Source organism: Salmo salar, chromosome 01 (genome assembly GCF_965601325.2).
Source record: "Salmo salar chromosome 01, fSalSal1, whole genome shotgun sequence".
NCBI classification, from domain to species: Eukaryota; Metazoa; Chordata; class Actinopteri; order Salmoniformes; family Salmonidae; genus Salmo; species Salmo salar.
In genome coordinates, this window is record NC_138291.1 from 170,080,505 (window position 1) to 170,107,023 (window position 26,519).

A 26,519-nucleotide genomic window follows, 5' to 3' on the forward strand; every position below is an offset into this window, starting at 1 on the left:
GCCAGATCTGGTTACAAGTTCATTATAACTCTCCAGTTAGATAGATACCCTCCCTATCCCAAATGTTGAGAGGATTTAACTAACAATGACCATGCAACAACATATAGCTAGCTACTTTCATAAAATGCAAGGAGAATTTTGTTTCTCATTACCTTCCCGTTCCCATGAAGCAATTAATTGCAACACATGAACCGGAAAGGGAGGTTGTTTTGTTGACACGGGCCAACACGAAAAACAGAAGAGAACGTAAATGATTCAAAAAATATAAATTAATTCAATCAACCAATGAACTATCCGTGTGCAAAGCTAAGGTATGATAGTGTCCGATAAACCGTGCAAATGAGCAGTGTTGACAAATCGTGTATATAGCAAGCTAGATCACCAAACATATATTCGCCAGCAGGCTAGCGTTAGCTTAGCTAGCTAGCAAAGGATTTGATGTAGCTACAGTAGTTAGTTAGCACAATAACTATTTGTCATGGTTGCAGGTTACACTTTACATTTATGATACATACAGTTCCCCTGTAAATATACATTACTACTTTACTCTTTTGATCTAGCTACCTCTAGTTAACCACCAAAAAGCGCATCTGTAATTCGTAATAACTCGGCTAGCTAGCTAATTAGCTATCTCAAAAACAACAGTTAGTTAGCGGCTAGTTGACAATCATTTGTACTTTATCAATTTGTCGTTGTGTTTAACGTTAGTAGCAAATTAGCTAACTAATTCAATTAAATCAAATAGCTAACTAATGTTTCAGAAGCCGCTAAACTAGTTACATAAATATTTAAGCTTGCTTCCGCAAACATTCTTTGCTAATTGATTGACATCAAATTCATGTCATGGAGGTGAAGCCTGTCATTACATGTGTTGCCATTTTGATTTATAGTCCTAAATACAGTTAGCTTGCCACGTAGCTGACAAACTGCTATGACATATACTATTGCCATTTCCCTAAATATGAAGTAAAGTTGTAGATGTCTATCAAAGCAATGTCAAGTAGCCTAATGACTCATGATAATAACTTTGTTTGTCTCCAGCTGCTTCTTGTGTGCCTAAACCCTAAATTAGGGAGGTCTTGAGCACGCTGCCTCTTCTGCGACCACCTCGTGTATCCCGATGCCTACCCTTTGAGAGCTTCCCAGCACCCACTTCCTGAGGCCACCCGATTTGCCCTGTTGTCAAACAGAGGGGAAGGGAGAAGCAGCATCCGACATGGCGGCCAAAGCAGGGGACAACCCCGACAGCCTCATGGCGCTGTCCACGGCCTTCTGCCTGAGGAACCTGAGGAGGACCATGTGCTACATGGGAGACGGGAACAAGCTCTGCCTGCGCTCAGATGTCTTCCTGCCCAGTGAGATCTGTGACAAGCTGGTCAACACGTACGTATAATTGGGATTTGGGACAGGTCCTAATCCTAATGGTCAATATAAGCATGTGGCTTGTAAATAAGTAAGCAGGGTAGTTTAAACACAATTTTTCACACAATGGTTTTCTTGTTGGTTTACCTCATGTTTCACATTGTTGCTATTGTTTTATGATGTGTAAAGGATGATTTTGTGATCAATGACTTTATTAGCTGTGAGCTTGTTTGGATCTTGCAAAAAAAATCACATTGAAATGAAAACGCCAACCATAGTTTATGTTCTGACAAATGATCAATTTGATCTTATGTCTTAAATAATGATTTCTCTGCTGTTTTATGTATCCATCTTCACAGATACATGGAGCTGGTACATTCGGACAGTAACTTTGAGCCGCAGGACGGCTTCTTTCAGCTGTTCTCGGACCCGCGCAGCACCAGGCTCACCAGGGTGCAGCTGAGGGAGGACCTTGTGCGGGACAGGGACCTGGAGGCCATTGGGAAACAGGTGGGACATAGTGGAGATGGTCTGATCCCAGATATCTTTGTGCTGTATAGCCCCTAGAATTAGGAATTAGAATTCTAAAATGGACTTGAACCTTCTGGAACTTTGAGGGTTTATGACATAGCCCCTCTAGTAATTTAATACAATATCTATGGTATAGCCCACATGGACCATATGGGTTGGCTATACAGTACAAACAGATCAGAGACCAAGCTATAGGTAGACTGAGTGGCCTAAAATGCCATACAGCAAAAACACAGGCAGAAAAGGCAGCTGGGGCACTGATGGGATTTATTAACTTTCACCATCACTTGAAGTCTCATGAGTGCCCCTGCTGCCTTCTTGCTTGTGTTTTTCCTGCAAGAAATAGGTTGGCCGGCAGTTTTTTCTTCTGGGGGACATAAAGTCCCACAAACAACATGGAAGGCGTTGGAATGGTTTCTCCAAGCACCTTAGGCCCAAGCTAACCTCTATAGATATAAGCCATGATGATACCTCCTCTCTATTCAGGACGATACCTCCTCTATTCAGGACAATACCTCCTTTCAGATCAGGACCAAAACCACATCCAGATGCACTGACACAAAAAAGTATAAATAAAGGAAAACTATTTTTTAGTATTTGTTTCATTAGTCCATTGTTGACATAGTCCCAAAATGTTGTACTTGTCAGAAATCAAGTTTAAGGTATGTAACTTTCAAAATACAGAAATCATACCTGTATGATGCATTTTGCAACTACGTTGAAGGCAGCTTATGGTAGAGAAATTAACATTACATTCTCTGGCAACGTCTCTGGTGGACATTCCTGCAGTCAGCATGTGAATTGCACTCTCCATCAACATGAGACATCTGTGGTATTGTGTTGTGTGACAAAACTGCACATTTTAGAGTGGCCTTTTATTGTCCCCCAGCACAAGGTGGACCTGTGTAATGACCATGTGGTTTAATGAGCTTCTTGATATGCCACACCTGTCAGGTGGATGGATTATCTTGGCAAAGGAGAAATCCTCATTAACAGGGATGTTAACAAATTTGTGCACAATTTGAGAGAAATAAGCTTTTTGTGCGTATGGAACATTTCTGACATCTTTTATTTCAGCTCATGAAACATGGGCCCAACACTTTATATGTTGAGTTTATTTTTTTACTTCAGTATACATAGTAATAAAGTTTGATGTGAAGGCCTATCCATCCTCTGTAATGGCCAGGAAGACCTTGGTAAAGGACAACAACAACTGTCACCTTGTTCAGGTGTCATCACACCCTCCCAACTCTGTAGGCTAATTCCTTGACATGCAGGCACCACCGTGGACTTTATTGGGTAGTTCAGCTACAGGTGTTAACATAGACTAATGGACTAGTGAGTTTCCACTGCAGAAGTTGATAGTAACACAACTATGAGGGGATGGGCAAGGGAAAGCTCTTGGGTCACAAACTGCCTCATGCTTGTTCATGTCACTTAACATGCTACTGTATGGCCAGAATTAATCATTGATACCACAGGTGTCTGCCTCGTATATCCCACCAGAGGAATGCATCACATAACTTAGCTCCAATCAGTGCCTTAGGAAAGTATTCAGACCGCTTGACTTTTTCCACATTTTGTTACGTTAAAGCCTTATTCTAAAATGTATTAAATAGTTTTTTCCTCATCAATCTACACACAATACCCCATAATGACAAAGCAAAAACTGTTTTTTAGATATTTTTGCTAACTCATTAAATATAAAAAATGGAAATATCACATTTTACATAAGTATTCAGACCCCTTTACTCAGTACTTGAAGCACCTTTGGCAGCGATTACAGCCTCGAGTCTTCTTGGGTATGACGCTACAAGCTTGGCACACCTGTATTTGGGGAGTTTCTCCCATTCTTCTCTGCAGATCCTCTCAAGCTCTGTCAGGTTGGATGGGGAGTGTCGCTGCACAGCTCTTTTCAGGTCTCTTGATCAGGTTTAAGTCCGGGCTCTGGCTGGGCCACTCAAGGACATTCAGAGACTTGTCCCGAAGCCACTCCTCCAGTGTCTTGGTTGTGTGCTTAGGGTCGTTGTCCTGTTGGAAGGTGAACCTTCGCCCCAGTCTGAAAACCTGCTCCAGAGCACTCAGGACTTCATCAAGGATCTCTCTGTACTTTGCTCTGTTCAACTTTCTCTCAATCCTGACTAGTCTCCCAGTCCCTGCTGCTGAAAAACATCCCCACAGCATGATGCTGCCATGCTTCACCGTAGGGATGGTGCCACGTTTCCTCCAGACATGACGCTTGGCATTCAGTCCAATGAGTTCAATCTTGGTTTCATCAGACCAGAGAATCTTGTTTCTCATGGTCTGAGATTCTTTAGGTGCCTTTTGGCAAACTCCAAGCGAGCTGTCGTGTGCCTTTTTGCTGAGGTGTGGCTTCCGTCTGGCCACTCTACCATAAAGGCCTGATTGGTGGAGTGCTGCAGAGATGGAGTGTCCTTCTGGAAGGTTCTCCCATCTCCACAGAGGAACTCTAGAGCTATGTCAGTGACCATCGGGTTCTTGGTCACCTCCCTGACCAAGGCCCTTCTCCCCCAATTGCGCAGTTTGGCCGGGCGGACAACCTTTGGAAGAGTTTTGGTGGTTCCAAACTTATTCCATTTAAGAATGGAGGCCACTGTGTTCTTGGGGACCTTCAATGCTGCAGAAATGTTTTGGTACCCTTCCCCAGATCTGTGCCTCGACACAATCCTGTCTCGGAGCTCTACGGATAATTCCTTCGACCTCATGGCTTGGTTTTAGCTTTAACGTGCACTATCAGCTGTGGGACCTTATATAGACAGGTGTCTGCCTTTCCAAATCATGTCCAATCAATTGAATTTACCACAGGTGGACTCCAATCAAGTTGTAGAAACATCTCAAGGATGATCAATGGAAACAGGATACACCTGAGCTCAATTTTGAGTCTCATAGCAAAGGGTCTGAATACTTATGTAAATAAGGTACTTCTGTTTTTAATAATTCTTTGATAAATTAGCAAAAATTTCTGAACCTGTTTTTGCTTTGGCATTATGGGGTATTGTGTGTAGGTTGCTGAGAGGGGGAAAAAAAATATTTAATCTATTTTAGAATAAGGCTGTAATGTAACAAACTGTGGAAAAGGTCAAGGGGTCTGAATACTTTCAGAAGGCACTGTAAGTTAGTACATTTTCAAACTGCCCCCATTCTTCTGTATAGGCATATTAGTATTTCCGCCAATAAGAATTATTATTATGAAACCATACCGCGGCTTTCAGATCTTGGAGGGGGATATAGTGGTAGGGGTTATGGCCATGTATTCAAGCCATATATGTGCTATTCACTTACAACCTTTTTAGAAGGCACACACACTAGGCTAAATGTGTGTGTGTGTGTGTGTGTGTGTGTGTGTGTGTGTGTGTGTGTGTGTGTGTGTGTGTGTGTGTGTGTGTGTGTGTGTGTGTGTGTGTGTGTGTGTGTGTGTGTGTGTGTGTGTGTGTGTCTCACTTGCACACACACATACTCACAGGTACTTATAAAAGGTCAATTGGCCCTTCACCAGTATTGAAGCTGTTCAGTGTGGATGTGTACCATCTAGTCATGCACACTGGCCCTGGGGGGAGGAGATAGAGGGCTCTTACATTCCTTCTTTAATACTCTCCCATAAACAGACTTTCATTTTACGGCTGTGTCTACGACTATGTCTAAACCAGCCTGTATCCTTTTAATGTCTGGAACACTTTTCTGTCAAATGACTGGAGACTTCAACAATTGAAGGCACAATCCATACAGTCCAATGGTATAAGGAATTATGATGTAGTTAAAATGTATTATAAGACTTGTCAAGAGCATGCATAAACCTGCCTTATCTCATATGAATGATCCTGACTAAACAGCCATTTTGAGTCAGTTAATGTTGCTACATAGATAATGTTATAAGCTTTATTATAAACTGGGTGGTTCGAGCCCTGAATGCTGATTGGCTGAAAGCCGTGGTATATCAGACCATATACCATCGGTATTAGAAAACATTTATTTTTACTGGTCTAATTACGTTAGTAACCAGTTTATAATAGCAATAAGGCACCTCCGGTGTTTGTGATATATGGCCAATATACCATGGCAAAGGGCTGTGTCCTAGCACTTGTCGTTGTGTCGTACGTAAGAACAGCCCTTGGCTGTGGTATATTGGCCATGTACCACACCCCCTTGGGCCTTATTGCTTAATTATATGGCATTATAAAGGCACGCAAATGCTTACAATAAGTGGCATATACTGTTATTATATGTTAAAGTATTATACCTGCAGGCTTTAGGTAAAGTGTTACCAAACAGATCACTTGCCTTTCTGCATGACCAATTCGGGGAAACAAATCAGTTTATTTGTCACGTGCACAGCATACAGCAGGTGTAAACAGTGCAGTGAAATGCTGATTAGCAAACTCTTCCTCAGCGATGTTCAGTATCAAAGGTTAAGAAATAGATAATCCAGAATAGCATCACTTAAAAAGAGCACAGACTCAATACTAGGTCAGATTTTTTAAAAACACAAGAATATCCGCTAAATACAAGGTCAGTACCACATAGGCTAAACAATGAAACTGACAATCAACATGTTTGGATGATTCTCCCAGGACTTGATAGAGCTTCACCTCACCTACTGCAACAGCCTATCAGCACGCAGCCTAAAGACTCTGGCCAGCTTCCGCCAGACCCTAGTCTCCCTCAGCCTGTTCGGCTGCAGCCACATCTTTTACCGCAAGGGTGGCGCCCCGCTGGCATGCAACGAGGACGACGAGGAAGAGGAGGAGCAGCGGCCTGCCTCCAGACATGCGCTGGAGACAGACTTCAGCTTCCAGGGCTTCAACCGGCTGCGGCTGCTCAACCTGGGGGGTCTGCCTGAGGAGGTGGACCCCGAGGCCCTGCTCAAGCCCTTGCCGGCCCTCACCTCTCTGGACCTGTCCGGGGTGCAGCTGCCCAGGGCTGCCTTCCTGGCCCAGTGGAAGGAGAGGCTGGCCTCACTGGTGCTCTACAACGTGGACCTGTCAGAGGAGCTGGTCAACACAGTGGTGGAGCTGGGACACCTCAGGTGAGCTGTGAGGGGCAGGGTTTAATCTTGGTACAGTAACTGGGTAAAATAAACTGATTTTCTTTCAGGGCCCTTGTTTCTGGAATAACCATAAGAATTTGCTTGATTTAGGAACTTGAGAGTTAAAGATATGCTGCCCGATACTGTGTGTGTAGTTGTTTTCAGTCCAGTAGACCATGCCTAGGTGATAATTACAGATGTACCGTTTTGAGCAATAATTGATCAAGAACTGTTTATCTGTTAATAACTCAGTTAATAACTCAACTTGTCAACTTGAATTCTCTAAATTAAGTAAACATCACTCTTTGTGCAGTAGGCTTGTAAAATCTTCTGTACCCTTCTCTCTTTGTGTTCCCCAGGCACCTGGATATCTCCCGAGAGCGCACCTCCAAGTTCAAAATGACCCGTAAGATCCTGACGGCCATCGTGCAGGGCCTGGTCAACCTGGTGTCGTTGGACATCTCAGGCCACATCATGCTGGACAACTGCACAGTCCCACACCTCGAGGAGGCCATGGGACGTCCAAGGTGAGCCACTTGTGTGACATAATTCGTGAACCATCTATGAAGTCCTTATGAAGACTTTGTGTATGATATACTTTCTGACTTGCTTGCTAAAACTATGTCCTGTAAATAGTAGGACTGGTTGATGTAATCTCTCTTTCTAAAAAATATCTGTACGTTTCCCATGTTATGTAAATATGACAGACTCATGTGTTCTCTTTCTCTCTCTGTCTTTCTGTCTCTTTCAGCATTGAGCCCTGCAAGAGCAGCATCTACCCTTTCCAGGAGCTGAAGAGACCTCTGCAGTTTCTGGGGCTCTATAACACCACTCTTTGTAATGTGACGCACATCCCTGCGTACAAGGTGAAGTTAGACCAGGGCTTTCCTGGAGAGCTACTGGCCATGCAGGCTTTTGCTCCAGCCCATCATTAACATCAAATGAATCAACTAATTAAGGTCTTGGGCTTGTGTTATTATAGGGTTAGACCAAAAACCTGCATGCCCAGTAGCTTTCATATCTCTCGTGTGTGTCTGTGTGTATGTGTTGTTGTCGTGGTGCTTAATGCTTCACATCTATTGTGTCCCTGTTTAGGTCACAGGCTCCAAGAATGAAGACCAGGTCCTGAATGCCATCGAGGCCTACACAGAGTTCCGCCCGGAGTTGGCCCACCGTGCAATCAACCAGCTGTTTGACATCGCCAGGATACAGCACTGCAGCCAGCTACTGCGGGCACTGCAGGTTAGGGACCTTTTTGATTTAAATGAAAGTGTCCGAAAATTAAACCTTCATGCTTTAGATGGGGTGATTGACATCAAAGTGGAAAGTTTAGTTAAGTCTCTTTCATTTTGATACTGTAGGATCCCACTTCTGACACCAATAAAGTTTGAAAAACAGCTAGCTGTACTTTCATTTATTTGACCGAGTTACCTCTCAAGGGTTCATTATCAGTTTATCTCCTGGCTGTCTTATTGTGATCTCCCCAGCTGGTGATTGCTGCACTGAAGTGTCATAAGTACGAAAAGAGTGTCCAGGTGACGGGCAGCGCGGCCCTCTTCTACCTGACCAACACTGAGTACCGCAGCGACCAGAGCATGAGGCTACGCCGGCAGGTCATCCAGGTGGTGCTCAACGGCATGGAGCAGTACCAGGAGGTCACGGTAAAGTCAAGTCTCACCCCTCAGTGAAACTGCAAAGTTAATTCCCTTCACAAATTTAAAAGGACTGGATTGGTATGAATTAGGGCTGAAGGAGTTTAATCATAGGGGTGTGCAGATTACTCGGGCAAAAGGAGTATTGTAAGAAGGATTTGGGGAATTTTCTGGATACGATTATGATCAGAGTATTTTTTTGTTATTATCTGTGATTGGAAAATAAGTTATTTTCAGCTGCCAGGCGCCTCCCGGGTGGCGCGGTGGTCTAAGGCACTGCACAGCAGTGCTAGCTGTGCCACTAAATCAAATCAAATTTTATTAGTCACATGCACCAAATACAACAGGTGAAGACCTCACGGTGAAATGCTTACTTATGAGCCCCTAACCAAAAATGCAGTTTAACATAAAAAAAAAAAAATTACAATAAAAGTAACAAGTAATTAAAGAGCAGCAGTACTGGTACAGAGTCGATGTGCGGGGCCACCGGTTAGTCGAGGTAATATGTACATGTAGGTAGAGTTATTAAAGTGACTATGCATAGATGACAACAGAGAGTGGCAGCTGTGTAAAAGGGGGGAATGCAAATAGTCTGGGTAGCCATTTGATTGGATGTTCAGGAGTCTAATGGCTTGGGGTTAGAAGCTGTTTAGAAGCCTCTTGGACCTAGTCTTGGTGCTTCGGTACCGCTTGCCGTGCGGTAGCAGAGAGAACAGTCTGTGACTAGGGTGGCTGGAGTCTTTGACAATTTTTAGGGTCGTCTTCTGACACCGCCTGGTATAGAGGTCCTGGATGGCAGGAAGCTTGGCCCCAGTGATGTACTTGGTCGTACGCACTACCCTCTGTATTGCCTTGCGGTTAGAGGCCGAGCAGTTGCCATACCAGGCAGTGATGCAACCAGTCAGGATGCTCTCGATGGCGCAGCTGTAGAACCTTTTGAGGATCTGAGGACCCATGCCAAATCTTATCATTCTCCTGAGATGGAATAGGTTTTGTCGTGCCCTCAAATCGACTGTCTTGGTGTGCTTGGACCATGTTAGTTTGTTGGTGATGTGGGCTCCAAGGAACTTGAAGTTCTCTACCTGCTCCACTACAGCCCCGTCGATGAGGATGGGGGCGTGCTCGGTCCTCTTTTTCCTGTAGTCCACAATCATCTCCTTAGTCTTGGTTACGTTGAGGGATTGTTTGTTATTCTGGCGCCACCCGGCCAGGTCTCAGCCTATAGGAAGGAGGTCAGTCTCGTCATTTTCGGTGATCAGGCCTACCACTGTTGCGTCATCGGAAAACTTAACTGATTGTGTTGGAGTCGTGCCTGGCCATGCAGTCATGAGTGAACAGGGAGTACAGGAGGGGACTGAGCACACACCCCTGATGGGCCCCCGTGTTGAGGATCAGCGTGGCGGATGTGTTGTTACCTACCATTACCACCTGGGGGTGGCCCGTCAGGAAGTCCAGGATCCAGTTGTAGAGGGAGGTGTTTAGTCCTAGGGTCCTTAGCTTATTGATGAGTTTTGAGAGCACTATGGTTTTGGAACGCTAAGCTGTAGTCAATGAATAGCATTCTCACATAGGTATTCCTTTTTGTCCAGGTAGGAAAGGGCAGTGTGGAGTGCAATAGAGATTGCATCATCTGTGGATCTGTTAGAGCGGTATGCAAATTTGGGTGGGTCTAGGGTTTCTGGGATGATGGTGTTGAAGTGAGCCATGACCAGCCTTTCAAAGCACTTCATGGCAACAGACATGAGTGCTACGGGTCGATAGTCATTTAGGCAGGTTACAATAGTGTTCTTGGGCACAGGCACTGTGGGGGTCTGCTTAAAACATGTTGGTATTACGGACTTGGACAGGGAGAGGTTGAAAATGTCAGTGAAGACACTTGCCAGTTGGTCAGCACATGCTCACAGTACACGTCCTGGTAATCCGTCTGGCCCTGCAGCCTTGTGAATGTTGACCTGTTTAAAGGTCTTACTCACATGGGCTGCGGAGAGCGTGATCATGCATATTTCAGTGTTATTTGCCTCGAAGCGAGAATATAAGTAGTTTAGCTCGTCTGGTTGGCTCGTGTCACTGGGCAGCTCTCAGCTGTGCTTCTCTTTGTAGTCGGTAATGGTTTGCAAGCCCTGTCACATCCGACGAGCATCAGAGCCGGTGTAGTACGATTCAATCTTAGTCCTTTATTGACGGTTTGCCTGTTTGATGGTTCGTCGGAGGGCATAGTGGGATTTATTATAAGCTTCCGGGTTAGAGTCCCACTCCTTGAAAGCGGCAGCTCTAGCCTTTAGCTCACTGCGGATGTTGCCTGTAATCCATGGCTTCTGGTTGGAGTATGTACATACGGTCACTGTGGGGACGATGTCATCGATGCACTTATTGATGAAGCCGATGACTGAATCCCGGAACATATTCCAGTCTGTGCTAGCAAAACAGTCCTGTAGCTTAGCATCTGCTTCATCTGACCACTTTTTTATTTATCGAGTCACTGGTGCTTCCTGCTTTAATTTTTGCTTGTAAGCAGGAATCAGGAGGATAGCATTATGGTCAGATTTGCCAAATGGAAGGCTAGGGAGAGCTTTGTATGCCTCTTTGTGTGGTGCTTAAAGGTGGTCAAGAGTTTTTTTTTTTTCTTCCCCGTCTGGTTGCACATTTAACATGCTGTAAGAAATTTGGTAAGACGGATTTAAGTTTCCCTGCATTAAAGTCCCTGGCCACTAGGAGCGTCGCCTCTGGGTGAGTGTTTTCCTGTTTGCTTATGGTGGAATACAGCTCATTGAGTGCGGTCTTAGTGCCAGCATCAGTCTGTGGTGGTATGTAGACAGCTACCAAAAATACAGAAACTCTTTAAGTAGATAGTGCAGTCTACAGCTTATCATGAGATACTCTACCTCAGTCAAGCAAAACCTTGAGACTTCCTTAGATATCGTGCACTAGCTGTTATTTACTAATATACAGTTGAAGTCGGAAGTTTACATATACCTTATCCAAATACATCTAAACGTTTTACAATTCCTGACATTTAATCCTAGTAAAAATTCCCTGTCTTAGGTCAGTTAGGATCACCATTTTATTTTAACCTCTATGGGCTAGGTGGGACGCAAGCGTCCCACCCGTGGTGCACTCCATCAACAGCAGGTGCATTTCAAGAGCGGCAAATTTGAATCCAAATAAATGTCAAAATTCAAATTTTTCAAACATACAACTATTTTACACCCTTTGAAAGATAAACATCTCCTTAATCTAACCACGTTTTACGATTTCAAAAAGGTTTTACGGCGAAAGCATAAATTTAGAGTATGTTAGGACAGTACATTTACAAGAGTTGTGTGTAATGTTTTCTCAATTCAAAGACAGGGTCACCAAAACCATAAAACCAGCTAAAATGATGCACTAACCTTTTACAATCTCCATCAGATGACACTCCTAGGACATTATGTTAGACAATGCATGCATTTTTAGTTCTAGCAAGTTCATATTTATATCCAAAAACAGCGTTTTACTATGGCATTGATGTTGAGGAAATCGTTTCCCTCCAATAACCGGCAGTCAAGTCAGTACCACAAATTAAATAATTAAAATTAGAAAACATTGGTAAAATATTATATTGTCATTTAAAGAATTATAGATTTACATCTCTTGAACGCAATCAACTTGCCAGATTTAAAAATAACCTTACTGGGAAATCACACTTTGCAATAATCTGAGCACTGCGCCCAGAAAAATACGCGTTGCGATACAGACTAGACGTCATGTTGGGGAGATCTAAAATCGAAAATACTATGTAAATAATCCATTACCTTTGATTCTCTTCATCAGATGTCACTTCCAGGTATCACAGGTCCATAACGAATGTAGTTTTGTTCAAAAAAGCTCATAATTTATGTCCAAAAATCTCCGTCTTGTTAGCACATGACCTAAGCCAGCCGGACTTCTCGTCATGAACGAGGGGAAAAAATATATTTACGTTCGTTCAAACATGTCAAACGTTGTATAGCATAAATCATTAGGGCCTTTTTAACCAGAACATGAATAATATTCAAGGTGGACGAATGCATTCTCTTTTATACCGTATTGGAACGAGGGTACCCAACATGAACTCGCGCGCCAGGTGTCTAATGGGCCATCATCGTTCCATGGCTCTTGTTCGGTCAGATCTCCCTCCAGAAGACTCAAAACACTTTGTAAAGGCTGGTGACATCTAGTGGAAGCAATAGGAAGTGCCAAAATATTCCTCAGCCCCTGTGTTTTTCAATGGCATAGGTTTAAAGGTAATACAACACATCAGGTATCCACTTCCTGTCAGAAAATGTCTCAGGGTTTTGCCTGCCAAATGAGTTCTGTTATACTCACAGACACCATTCAAACAGTTTTAGAAACTTTAGAGTGTTTTCTATCCATATATAATAAGTATATGCATATTCTAGTTACTGGGTAGGATTAGTAACCAGATTAAATCGGGTACATTTTTTTTATCCAGCCGTGCAAATACTGCCCCCTAGCCCTAACAGGTTAAGAATGTGAAATGTCAGAATAATAGTAGAGTGATTTATTTCAGCTTTTAATTCTTTCATCACATTCCCAGTGGGTCAGAAGTTTACATACTCAATTAGTATTTGGTAGCATTGCCTTTAAATTGTTTAACTTGGGTCCAACCTTTAGGTTAGCCTTCCCCAAGCTTCCCACAATAAGTTGGGTGAATTTTGGCCCATTCCTCCTGACAGAGCTGGTGTAACTGAGTCAGGTTTGTAGGCCTCCTTGTTCGCACACACTTTTTCAGTTCTGCAAACAAATGTTCTATAGGATTGAGGTCAGGGCTTTGTGATGGCCACTCCAATACCTTGACTTTGTTGTCCTTAAGCCATTTTGCCACAAATGTGGAAGTATGCTTGGGGTCATTGTCCATTTGGAAGACCCATTAGCGACCAAGCTTTATCTTCCTGACTGATGTCTTGAGATGTTGCTTCAGTATATCCACATCATTTTCCTACCTCATGATGCCATCTATTTTGTGAAGTGCACCAGTCCCCACTGCAGCAAAGCACCCCCACAACATGATGCCGCCACTCCCGTGCTTCACGGTTGGGATGGTGTTCTTCGGCTTGCAAGCCTCCCCCTTTTTCCTCCAAACATAACGATGGTCATTATGGCCAAAGAGTTCTATTTTTGTTTCATCAGTCCAGAGGACATTTCTCCAAAAAGTATGGTCTTTTTGGAGCTGTGGCTTCTTCCTTGCTGAGCGGCCTTTCAGGTTATGTCAACATAGGAATCGTTTTACTGTGGATATCGATACTTTTGTATCTGTTTCCTCCAGCATCTTCACAAGGTCTTTTGCTGCTGTTCTGGGATTGATTTGCACTTTTCGCACCAAAGTACGTTCATCTCGAGGAGACATAATGCTTCTCCTTCCTGAGCGGTATGATGGCTGCGTGGTCCCATGGTGTTTATACTTGCGTACTATTGTTTGTACAGATGAACGTGGTACCTCGCAGGTGTTTGGAAATTGCTCCCAAGGATGAACCAGACTTGTGGAGGTCTACAATATTTTTTTCTGAGGTCTTGGCTAATTTCGTTTGAATTTCCCATAATGTCAATGAATTAGTGAATTATAAGTGAAAACATTTTTTTTACCCTATTTTTGGAAAAATTACTTGTCAGGCACAAAGTAGATGTCCTAACCGACTTGCCAAAACTATAGTTGGTTAACAAGACATTTGTGGAGTGGTTGAAAAATGAGTTTTAATGACTTCCGACTTCAACTGTACATAGTCCGCCGCCCCTTGTCTTACAAGACGCTGCTGTTCTATCCTGCCGATACAGCGTATAACCAGCCAGCTGTATGTAGATAATGTCGTCTTTCAGCCACGATTCCGTGAAACATAAGATATTACAGTTTTGAATGTCCCGATGGTAGTTTAATCTTCTGCATAGGTCATTGATTTTAGTTTCCAAAGATTGTACGTTTGCTAGTCGAATGGAAGGCCGTGGGGGTTTATTCGATCTCCTACGAATTTTCAGAAGGCAGCCCGCCCTCTAGCCCCATTTTCTCCGCTTTTTCTTCATGCAAATGACGGGGTTCTGGGCCTGTTCCCGGGAAAGCAGTATGTCATTTACGTCAGACTCATTAAAGGAAAAAAAAGGTTCTGCCAGTTTGTGGTGAGTAATGCAGTTCTGATGTCCAGAAGTTATTTTTGGTCATAAGAGACGGTAGCAGCAACATTATGTACAAAATAAAAAAATAATTGTTACAAACAAAGCAAAGAAACTAACAAAAAAAACACAATTGGTTAGGAACACGTAAAACGTCAGCCTTCTTCTCTGGGTGCCATCTAGAGATCCTGGTTTGAGTCCAGGCTCTGTCGCAGCCGGCCACAACCGGGAGACCCATGGGGCGGCGCACAATTGGCCCAGCGTCGTCGGGGATAGGGGAGGGTTTAGCCTGCAGGGATGGCTTGTCCCATCACGCTCTCTCAATCTATCAGATGTCCCATCTGCTGTTTCCTGAAGTCCACGATCTTCACTTTTGTTTTGCTGACAGCATGTCCCCAGCTAGCCATGTTCCGTGAAACTGAGTATGTTACTCTTTGGAAAGCAACTCTTGCACTAATTTCGTCAACTTTGTTAACTAGGGACTGGGCATTAGTGAGTAATATACTCGGAAGCGGTGGGTGGTGTGCATGCATCCGAAGCCTCACTAGAAGACCGCTCCGGCCCCCTCTCCTCCAATGACGTTGTTTTCGGTCGGCCTCTGGAATCAGTTCAAATGCCCTGGGAGGTGCAGACAAAAGATCCGCTTTGGGAAAGTCGTATTCCTGGTCGTAGTGCTGGTTGTGCTGGTAAGTTGACATCTCTCTGATATCCAATAGTTCTTCCCGGCTGTATGTAATAACACTTAAGGTTTTCTGGGCTAACAATGTAAGAAATAATACATAAAAAAAACTAAATACTTCACAGTTTCCTAAGGACTTGAAGCCAAGCTGCCATCTCTATCTGGCCGGGTGCAATGTTTCCTCTGACACATTAGTGTGGCTGGCTTCCGGGTTAAGCGGGCATGGTGTCAAGAAGCAGTGCGGCTTGGCTGGGTTGTGTTTCGGAGGACTCACGGCTCTCGACCTTCCCGAGCCGTACGGTAGTTGCAGCAATGGGACAAGACTGTAACTAACAATTGGATACCACGAAATTGGGGAGAAAAAAAAGCTGCCAGCATGCATCTTTCTCATGAAACTCAAACAAGTGCAAGCACTTGGAAGGGGCTACATGCTCTAAGTAATTCAACTGGCTAGTTCTGCTGTCCGTAAAGAAATGGGTGGCTGTAGCTTGATTCTGCTGCTACGATTGGATCGAGCGAAGCTGTATCGCCGTTCACTCACTTCATAATTTCACCAGTCACTTCTCCTTCACGTATTGGTCTGCAATATTTAGATGTGTTGCCTGCTGCTAGTCTGCTACTAAATCAAATGGTGAGGACCTTTGCTAGCAAACTATCAATGTGTATAATGTCTTAAAGTAGAGTGACTGTAGGAAAAGAAACATGATGCTCGTTCTTGGTGACAGAACTTGTCTCCCCGCTGCAAGTTGAGAACACACACACACATCTGCTGCTCCTGATCTGCAGCTTTCTTGATCTATATAAGTGAAGGGAGACTATAAGCTACATTTGTAACTTCTATTTTGGCATTTAAAACATTACTCATCTCTATTTAGGCATTTAAAAAACTTTTTCCAGATCACGAGTATCATCTGATCTATCAACTGTCAATTTACGAATACGATTATGGCCAGATGGGCACACCCCTAGTTTAAACCATATTCCTCACTCACATTCCCCCTCTCCTCTTCCCTTCTTTAAACCATATTCCTCACTCACATTTCCTCTCCCCCCCTCGTCTCTCACCTCCCCCTTTCTCCCGCCAGGTTCAGAGGAACTGTTGCCTGACACTGTGTAACTTCAGCATCCCCGAGGAGCTGGAGTTCCAGTACGGCCGGGTCAACCTGCTGCTGCTGAAGATCCTGGAGCCGGCCCGGCAGGACGAGTCCATCCAGCGCATCGCCGTGCACCTCTGCAATGCCCTGGTCTGCCAAGTGGACAACCATCACAAGGAAGCTGTGGGCAAGATGGGCTTCGTCAAGGTAGGAGAGACTGCTATTTTGTTTGATATAGGTAAACAATCGAACAAACACTCACTTGTACATTGCACACAAAATGGGCTTTGTCAAGATGGGGAAGACTCACATTGATAGCCATAACCTTATACACAAATTGGTACACTTGTCACTTGCACACAATCCAGGGTTTCCGTAAGGAAAATGTGGCGCCGTACATTGACCAGCAGCATTTTAATTTACCGGTCCATATGCATTGGGTGTGTAACCTGATTAGGTTGTCCATCCACAGTGCTCAGAATGACAGAAATCACATTTATATTATGGTAATTCATATTAACAGAACATGCAAGTCGAGGATACAACGATGTGCGGTCCTTCTTACTCAAAGTGCACATCAGAATTCGGTATGTTAGATTAACTGTCCACATGTACTTTTCAAGATAGATAGATCCCAAATCCGTACAACCAGTAGGCCTAGGCTACATAAACGTCTGATGCAACGGATCTGAATGTTTAGCTTAAAATGTTGATTATCTATTAATTCTTCACATTCTAAGCGCAGCAATGTGCATAAGGCAGTAGGCTACGCGCGAATGTTTGTTCCATGATGCAATTAGCGGTGAATCACGGGTTCATGTGACAAAGATGAAAATGTCAGTTTGAAATTTAGAAAGAGGAGATATCTAATATGCAACAACTAGCATGGGTTGCTAATATGACTAGGCTTGTGCCTTTGGCTCATTGCAAAGTGGTGTGTGAGGCGCAGATGAAGCCTACTTTCCGTTGCCTATGTTTGCTGTTTGAGATGCTGTAGCAGCAGCTCTCGCGCTGTCTGACAGATTTTCTGCTCAAAGGCTCTGTATCTGTATTCCTGTGATAAATAAGATACATAATGAATATACTGCACACATATGGCAATCGAATTCCACTACATCGACTGGTATTTCCATCATTGAAGGGGCCAAAAAGCAGCGTTTCGCTATGGGATTTTTTTCTTCTCCCGGACAATTGGCCAGCGGCAATTTTATTTATTTAAAAAAAAAATGTATCTGCCAAAGCTGGCTATTACCGGCTAACGGAAACCCTGACGCATTCGTACACACACACACACACACACACACACACACACACACACACACACACACACACACACACACACACACACACACACGTACACACACAGGTCATTGATGTGTTTTTGGAAGTCATCTCTTGGGTTATTTCTTTTTTTTTTCAGACAATGTTGAATCTAATACAGAAAAAGCTACAGGACAGGATGGTGAGTCATGTTTTGTTTCTTTCTTTAACATCCCTACCATTCCACAAGTGCAGACTCCTTCCTACATCTCGTCTGAAATTACCTCACAGAACCTGCAAACTGGATTGAGCCACATCACAATCATATTGTCATGAGTCATAGCTCTTAGCTCATTCCAGACCTAATAGTATTTTGACATGCAACCCTAAAGAAAACATTGCATGTGTTAAGCCAATTCAAGTGTACTGTCTGGAACGGCATTGCCTAGCTGACTGATGAGTCTACCTAGAGATCACTTTGGATAAAAACATATGCCAACTTAATTTTGTTTAACTTTCTACAGTGTGATCAGGTTATGGAGTTCTCCTGGAGCGCACTGTGGAACATCACTGACGAGACTCCAGACAACTGTCAGATGTTCCTCAACTGTAGGGGCATGAGCCTCTTCCTGGACTGCCTGAAGGTTAGCTAGGGCATCTCACCTTTTCATAACCACCATTTTTTTGTTAAAATATGCAATCAATGTACTCCATCTGAAATGAAATACAATTCCTTCTTCCATCATGCAGTGCCTTGCTTGTGTATCACCTTTTTGTCCTCCACTGCCTCACAGGAGTTTCCAGACAAGCAGGAGCTCCACCGTAACATGCTGGGGCTGCTGGGTAATGTGGCAGAAGTGAGGGCTCTGCGGCCACAACTCCTCACCCCACAGTTCATCTCTGTCTTCAGGTAAGAGAATGTCCATTGTCTGTATTGAATGGTTAAATGCAGTATTGACTGATCCTGCTGCCATCTTGGACCAGGGGCCTTTTGTATCAAGCGTCCCAGAGTTGGAGTGCTGATTTAGGATAGGTTTTGCCTTTTGGATCACAGTGAATAAGATTACATGGACAGGAGGGATCTTATCCTAGATCAGCACTCCTACTCTGAGACGCTTGATACATAGGCTCCCAGATCTGTCTTGCAATAGAGATTTTATCTCATTGAGACTAACCTGGATAAATAAAGCTTGATTCTGCTTTCCTGACTGTTCTGTGGTGACAGTGACCTGCTGGACAGCAAGGCGGATGGGATCGAGGTGTCCTATAACGCTTGTGGGGTGCTGTCCCACATCGTGTTTGATGGGCCAGAGGCATGGGGAATGGAGGAGCCACTGAGGGACACGGTCATGGACAAGATGATGGCTGCTATCCAGAGCTGGGATGTCACCTCACGCCGGAATATCAACTACAGGTAAACAGAGAACTCAATGGAGATGAGTCTCTGGAGACGGTTACAAATGATCCCAACTACAATTGGATATATCCTCAAATTATATAAGTAGATTGTCAGGGAAAGATTTAACTATAGCTGAACTTGTAAAGCAACCTTTTAGACATGCAAATGCATTTCACTTCTCATGTATACGTTTTCCGAATTAACACGTGAATTAACTCACATTTTCTGAATGAACACTCCATCCCCTTTTCTTTTCAGATCCTTTGAGCCTATCCTGCGCCTGCTGCCCCAGAGCATCGCCCCAGTGAGTCAGCATTGGGCCACGTGGGCACTCTTCAACCTGGTGTCAGTCTACCGTGAGTATCAATACAAAGACGAATCCCGCTTTTGACACCAGTAAGCAAGTTGCCAGGTAAACTCGCTTATTGGTGTCAGCGTTGGGATCAGTCTTTGCCACATTGTATCAATTTGAGAGACCTCCGAGGTCAGTTATTTCTTTAATGTTTATTGTTGCATTATGAATAGCATAATTGTGGATTCACTTTTGGAGTAATCGTTTTTCAAGAGAATACTGCCCACTACCCACACTTTGTCACTCATCAGGGAAAGATTTCTGCTTTCTAGTAAAAAGTTATTCTCAGCTATTTTCTTCCTTTCCTCCCTCAGCGAGTAAGTACTGCCCTCTGCTGGTCAAGGAAGGAGGGATCGTTCTCTTGGAGAAGGTGCTGGAGCTCCAGACATCACACGAAGAGACCAAGGACATGGCGCGGTATGACCTCACCTATTAACCCACCTAACCTTTGAACTGATCAGTAAAGCAATGAAAATAAGCAATCATCCCAGAAAAGTGCTCAAAATAGCCCACGTCAACATATGCAGCTTAAGGAACAAGGTTAATGAAATTAATAACTTGCTAGTAACAGATGACATTCATATTCTGACTATATCTGAAACTCACTTAGACAATACCTTTAATACAGTGGTAGCAATACAAGGTTATAACATTTATTGAGAAGACAGAAATGGGAGTGGTGGAGGTGTTGCTGTTTTATATTCAAAACCACATTCCTGTAAAGATTACAGAGGATCTCATGTTAAATACTGTTGAAGTAATATGGCTACAGGTTCATCTGCCTCACCTAAAGCCCATTCCTGTGGGAAGCTGCTATAGACCACCAAGTGCAAACAGTCACTATCTGGATAACGTGTGAAATGCTTGATAATGTTTGTGATTTAAATCTTGACTAGCTTTCATCAAGCTGCCCACTCAAGAAAAGCTTCAAACTGTAACCAGTGCCTGCAACCTGGTTCAGGTTATCAGTCAACCTACCAGGGTAGTTACAAACAGCATGGGAATGAAAACATCACGTATTGATCACTTCTTTACTAAGGCTGCAGAAATGTGCTTGAAAGCAGTATCCAGATCCATCGGATGTAGTGATCACAATATAGTGGCCATATCTAGGAAAACCAAAGTTCCAAAGGCTGAGCCTAATATAGTGTATAAGAGGTCATACAATAATTTCTGTAGTGATTCCTATGTTGTTGATGGAAAGAATATTTGTTGGTCCGTGGTGCGTAATGAGGAGCAAACAGACGTTGCACTTGACACATTTATGAAATTGCTTATCCCAGTTACTAATAAGCACGCACCCATTAAGAAAATGACTGTTAAAACTGTTAAATTCCCTTGGATTGGTGTAGAATTTAAAAAATGGTATGGTTGAGAGGGATGAGGCAAAGGGAATGGCAAATAAGTCTGGCTGCACAACCGATTGACAAACGTACTGCAAATTGAGAAATCATGTCACTAAACTGAATAAAAAGAAGAAATTACTCTATGAAACAAAGATAAATGACAAAGAATGATCGTAAATAAAGCTTTGGAGCACCTTCAATTCAATTTTGGGAAAAAAGGCAAACTCGGCTCCGTCATTCATTGAATCAGATGCTTCATTCATTACAAAACCGACTGATATTGCCAACTACTTTAATGATTTTTTCATTGGCAAGATTAGCAAATTTAGGCATGACATACCAGCAACAAAGCTGACATTACACATCCAAGTATATGTAACCAAATTATGAAAGACAAGAATTGTAATTTTAAATTCTATAAAGTGAGTGTGGAAGAGGTGAAAAGGGGGTCATATTATTCAGGGATTGAACATTTCTGAGGATAATAGCTGATGATATTGCCACTATTTGCCATGTCTTCAATTTAAGCCTACTGGAAAGTGTGTGCCCTCAGGCCTGGAGGGAAGCAAAAGTCACTCCGCTACATAAGAATAGTACAGCCCCCTTTATTGGCTCAAATAGCTAACCAATCAGCCTGTTACCAACCCTTAGTAAAGTTTTCGGGGAAATTGTGTTTGACCAAATACAATGCTATTTTACAGTAAACAAATTGACAGACTTTCGGCACGCTTATAGGGAAGGACATTCAACAAGCACAGCACTTACACAAATAACTGATGATTGGCTGAGAGAAATTTATGATAAAAAGATTGCGGGGGCTGTTTTGTTAGACTTAACATTATCGATCATAGTCTGCTGTTGGAAAAACATATGTGTTATGGCTTTACACTCCCTGCTATATTGTGGATAAAGAGTTACCTGTCTAACAGAACACAGAGGGTGTTCTTTAATGGAAGCCTCTCTAACATAATCCAGGTAGAATCAGGAATTCCCCAGGGCATCTGTCTAGGCCCCTTACTTTTTTCAATCTTTACTAACCACATGCGTCTATGTATGCGGATGACTCAGCACTATACACGTCAGCTACTACAGCAACTGAAATGACTGTAACACTTAACAAAGAGCTGTAATTCATTTCAGAATGCGTGGCAAGGAATAATTTTGTCCTAAATATTTCAAAAACTAAAAGCATTGTATTTGGGACAAATAATTTACTAAACTGTGAACCTGAACTAAATCTTGTAATAAATAATGTGGAAGTTGAGGTGACTAAACTACTTGGGGTAACCTTGGATTGTAAACTGCCATGGTCAAAACCTATTGATACAACAGTAGCTAAAATGGGGAGAAATCTGTCCATAATGAAGCGCTGCTCTGCCTTCTTAACAGCACTATCAACAAGGCAGGTTCTACAGGCCCTAGTTTTGTTGCGCCTGGACTACTGTTCAGCCGTGTGTTCAGGTGCCACAGAGGGACTTAGGAAAATTGCAATTGGCTCAGAACAGGGCAGCACTGCTGGCCCTTGGATGTACACAGAGAGCAAACATTAATAATATGCATGTTAACCTCTCCTGGCTCAAAGTAGAGGAGAGATTGACTTCATCACTACTTGTATTTGTGAGAGGTATTGACATGTTGAATGCACTGAGCTGTCTAAGTGACTAGCACATAGCTCAGACACCCATGCATACACCACAATACATGCCACCAGAAGTCTCTTCACAGTCCCAAAGTCCAATGATTTGAAATGTAGTTAATAAATTGAGGACTGCCCTAATCCCCCTCCCCTTAATTTATCTGTTGACTTGAATTAGAATGGAGCCCAAACCGGGTGAATTTAAATGAAAATGCTGACGCCTCCCTTCCTCTGTTTCAGGAAAGTGATGGAGCAGTGTGAGAATTTCAAAGAAGACCCAATGGAAACAGCGAGGTAGACAACGATCAGCAGAGGTCGACGTCAAGGGAGCAACACCGCTATACAAACAAAAAGGCAACTTCATAGGAACCATTGTTTACTATCTTCTCACCACAAGGGTCAATTGTGTGCATCGATTTACTGTAGAGCAGAGCAACAGTTTTTTGCCTCTCGGCCAGCCTTTCTGGACAGAACCTTGTTATGCGACACTATTAGGAAGTTGAGATATGGTGCACGGAGTTGGTGTGTGTTTTATTTGTGTTGCACATGATAAGCATCATTTGTATAATGGATTTGTGTTCTCTTATTGGTTTGTTTTGCTTTTTGGTGTGCGTGCTTGTCCTTGTCTGAGTGTGAGCATGCTAGAGTGCGTGTGTGTGTGTGCTACAGTGTGTGTATGAAAGGACGTATGTGCGTGCATGTGTTTATAATAAGGTTCAAAACACTGGGGAGATGTTTGCCTCTTTGTAAACAAAACGGAGGTTATTATTGTCTTTCTCCCCTTAGTCTGTTCTATTGGGTCTAGTGAGAGGCCCTCCATTATATAAGCTGAGTTTCCAACACAGCGTCATCAGAGAGCTCCATTATGCCCATCATGATCCTTCTCAGATTCCTTGGTCCTCTCAGATTTCTGACACAGAAATTCTAAATGGATGACCCCATGAGATGTGGAAGGTGGTTAGTTTTATCCCATGCAGCACTGATCTGTGGACAGTTGTTATTGCGCAGTGAAGTTGTTATGTCTGTGGAAGCCTCTACATCCCATACTGATTGAGAGCGTAACCGTGGACTGTAACCATGACGATGACCCCGGCAGAAGTCTTCCTAGATCCTGTGGCATGGTGAAGGACTTTATTTAGTTTTTCGTTGTAGATATTTGGAGTTGTCTGTCCCACCTTTGTTTCGGTCTGTCTGTTTTTATGCTATATGATTATAAACACTCCTATGATTTAATCTGTACATCTAGGCTTGGTTCCCAATTCTTTACATACAGGTAACTGCCAAAATAAAGAAAGCACTTGAGTAAATTAGAGTTCTGATGGCTCTTATGGTGTGGGATGCATTTTCCTGACATGTTTTAGGTTCTCTCAACTCCTTAGAGGGAAAGGTAAACGGCAAAAAGATATACACAGCCATTCTGAGTGATCACCTTCAACCTATGGTGAATAATTTCTATCCTGATGGGAGTGGACTCTTCCAGGATGACAATGCCCCCAGCCACACACACACACCACACACACACACACGAGTGGTCACAATGGTTTGATGGGCATGAAAACAATGTAAGCCATATGCCATGGCTGTCTCGGTCACCAGATCTCAACCCAATTGAACACTTATGGGAGATTCTGGAGTGGCGCCTGAGACAGCGTTTTCCACCACAATCAACAAAACACCAAATTTTGGGATTTCTCCAATGCAGCTGTTTTTATCTCAATATAAAATCATTTCTGGAACTATTTCTAATTTCTCTAACTCATTTACTGCATGGTGATGTTACCATGGAAGGCCAAAACTCCATCCCACCAAAACAAGCCGACATTTCTGGCGTTCTTTTCAAACAGCTCTTACAGTGAACGGGCATTATTTTCACAATTTCACAGTATTATTCCAACCTCCATAGTGTGGAAATATATGTGTATAATACAGGTCAATCACGTTTTAGAGTGCACTGGGCCTTTAAGACAAATTAGGTTGGTGTTTCGTTTATTTTGGCAGTTACCTGTATATAACCCGTGAAGAAGCCAAATGATAAACAAACCAGGGAGGATAAAATATGCCCATGTTCTTACATTTTAAGGAAGGTTTGAAGGTAGATTTGAAAAAACATGATTTTATTTTGTCTGTCATGTATAAATTGTAATTAATCTCATCATGGGTCATATTTGCATTGGAATTTGATTTGTGAACAGTATGGAGTATATGGATACAATGTCCTCAACTACAAAGTCTAATTTCATATATTTTGATTTAACACATTTAGGAAAACCTGTAACTCATTTCAATACAGTTAGTTGCCATGTAAAACATATTTGGTCTAACATTTGCACATGGTTTGGATACAAAGGTAGTCAAGTGATGTAGTGGTACACTTGGTCTCCAAACACTAGCATGTTCACGCAACATTCATTCAAGAAACCAATGCCATGATATGGAAACATACAGCATGCAACCAAGTATCTGTCCTCACATGTCCAACTTTGACAATCCTCCCTTTTGAATATATCTTAAAACCGATAATATCCATTGGTTTGTTCAGAACTGTACACTCATTTCCCTGTCCAGAACTTGATGTCAGTGGAGCTAAATGTCATTAGAAAAAATACAACGTTCCAAACCAGACTGACTGTTCATTGATTGATCACTAGTGGCAGGGACGCAACTTTCAAATTGCATTTGTTGTCTCCCCCCCCCCCAGTTTTGTCATTGGAATGTGATACAAAACGAGGCAACTGTGTGCTTTAGGACCATGCGGATGCCTCCAAACAGTCAGGTAGGCTGTTTGGAGTGTTTATCCAACTGGATAACTTTTTGTATTTTTTATTTGAAAAAATTGTGTCCCCTCCTACTTCTAAAACCAAAGTTGCGCCCCTGACTAGCGGTATTATAATTTGTACATTTCACATGAAGGCCCAACATATTCAGACATGGACTTTTCCTTCTGAACCATTAGATATCAAATTAATGAATTAACTTTTTCATGTACATTGTCTTAAAAGCCTTTTTCATGTGATTCTGTATTTGTATGCCTGGTTCAACTATATTTATACTGTTCTTTCACAATTATGGTGGGAGCTTATTTTCAAATGGGAGGCCAGAATGGGCAAGGCCTATAGAAACTGAAAATATATTATACTGTTAGAAACTTCACTTCGTAGTAAGTTTACTGATGTTGGAATCTCTAATATTCAATCAATGGGCAGTTACATAGCACCAAAGGGAGGATGGGTTGATTTATGTAGGTCTTTTAGGCTGCAGCATCAGCTCTTTAGCACTAAATGAACATGTAACATAAGTAAAAAAAAAAAAAAAAATGTTTTCACTATTCAGTTGTAAATTGTAGAGCATCTGAAGAAAATGTAGGTAGCACTTACTTGACATCTCTGTTCTAAGTCTCCAGAAGAGATATGCCTCTTCATAATAATGGTGATATTAATATTAGGCCCATAAAATATAGGCCTAAATATCTCATAAACAGTCATGTCATCTGACACAAACTCCTCTATAGGTAAGTCAATTCCCAGCTAATCATGACTGTCAACTTACTTTTCATAAGCTACAGTCAGATTTTATGACTTAATATCTGTTATATCATGCCCATAACAATATATCATATTACAGATGTGTCAAGTGAAACCTACGGTCAAAATGTGCATATGTCTCACACAGTTTGAATTTCTTTCAATAGCACCATCAGTTCTAGATTTTATTCCTTTCATCTCAGATGAATAAAAAATAAAGTTGGAGTGGTTATATTGTGTTTCTCCATTGTCTTTGTCTATAGTAGTCTGGGCCTGGATTAAATCAGATCGTTGGCTACGAAACTTTTAAAGTTAATGTTTCTGCATTCAGGAAGACTGCATTCAAGGTAAACGTTACTCAATCTGAAATGACCTTTACAAGTGTAACTCATATTTACTGCTGATCGGATTGAATCCCGGCCCTAGGGTGCAATTCAATTGAGGAGGTAAACCAGGCTGTTTGAGATGTCAATGATATAAAAATACACTTTTTGTGCTGGCC

General features: G+C 42.6%; 1 protein-coding gene across 2 annotated transcripts; it reads left to right on the forward strand.

Moving 5' to 3' along the window:
- Nucleotides 1–169: 169 nt before the first annotated feature.
- On the forward strand, nt 170–26,249 carry LOC106570444 (protein zer-1 homolog). 2 transcript variants are annotated; one of them, XM_014142788.3, is made up of 16 exons: nt 170–311; nt 1,042–1,383; nt 1,722–1,872; nt 6,483–6,937; nt 7,297–7,464; nt 7,689–7,803; nt 8,033–8,179; nt 8,425–8,598; nt 16,495–16,710; nt 17,924–17,965; nt 18,288–18,407; nt 18,558–18,673; nt 18,989–19,177; nt 19,421–19,518; nt 19,829–19,931; nt 22,737–26,249. In XM_014142788.3, exons 2-16 carry the CDS (start codon nt 1,217–1,219, stop codon nt 22,792–22,794), a joined length of 2,319 nt encoding a protein of 772 aa, XP_013998263.1. In that variant the 5' UTR covers nt 170–311; nt 1,042–1,216; the 3' UTR covers nt 22,795–26,249. The 2 variants fall into 2 exon arrangements, with proteins under 2 accessions (XP_013998263.1, XP_013998270.1); XM_014142795.3 differs by lacking the exon at nt 170–311 and adding an exon at nt 374–524.
- Nucleotides 26,250–26,519: the final 270 nt, after the last annotated feature.

Coding starts and splice junctions, on each gene's coding strand:
- LOC106570444 (XM_014142788.3), top strand. CDS start 1,217: ATGGCGGCCAAAGCAGGGGACAACCCCGACAGCCTCATGGCGCTGTCC. Junction 16,711..17,923: donor GCAAGATGGGCTTCGTCAAG/GTAGGAGAGACT, acceptor TTTTTTTTTCAG/ACAATGTTGAATCTAATACA. Junction 19,932..22,736: donor GAGACCAAGGACATGGCGCG/GTATGACCTCAC, acceptor CCTCTGTTTCAG/GAAAGTGATGGAGCAGTGTG.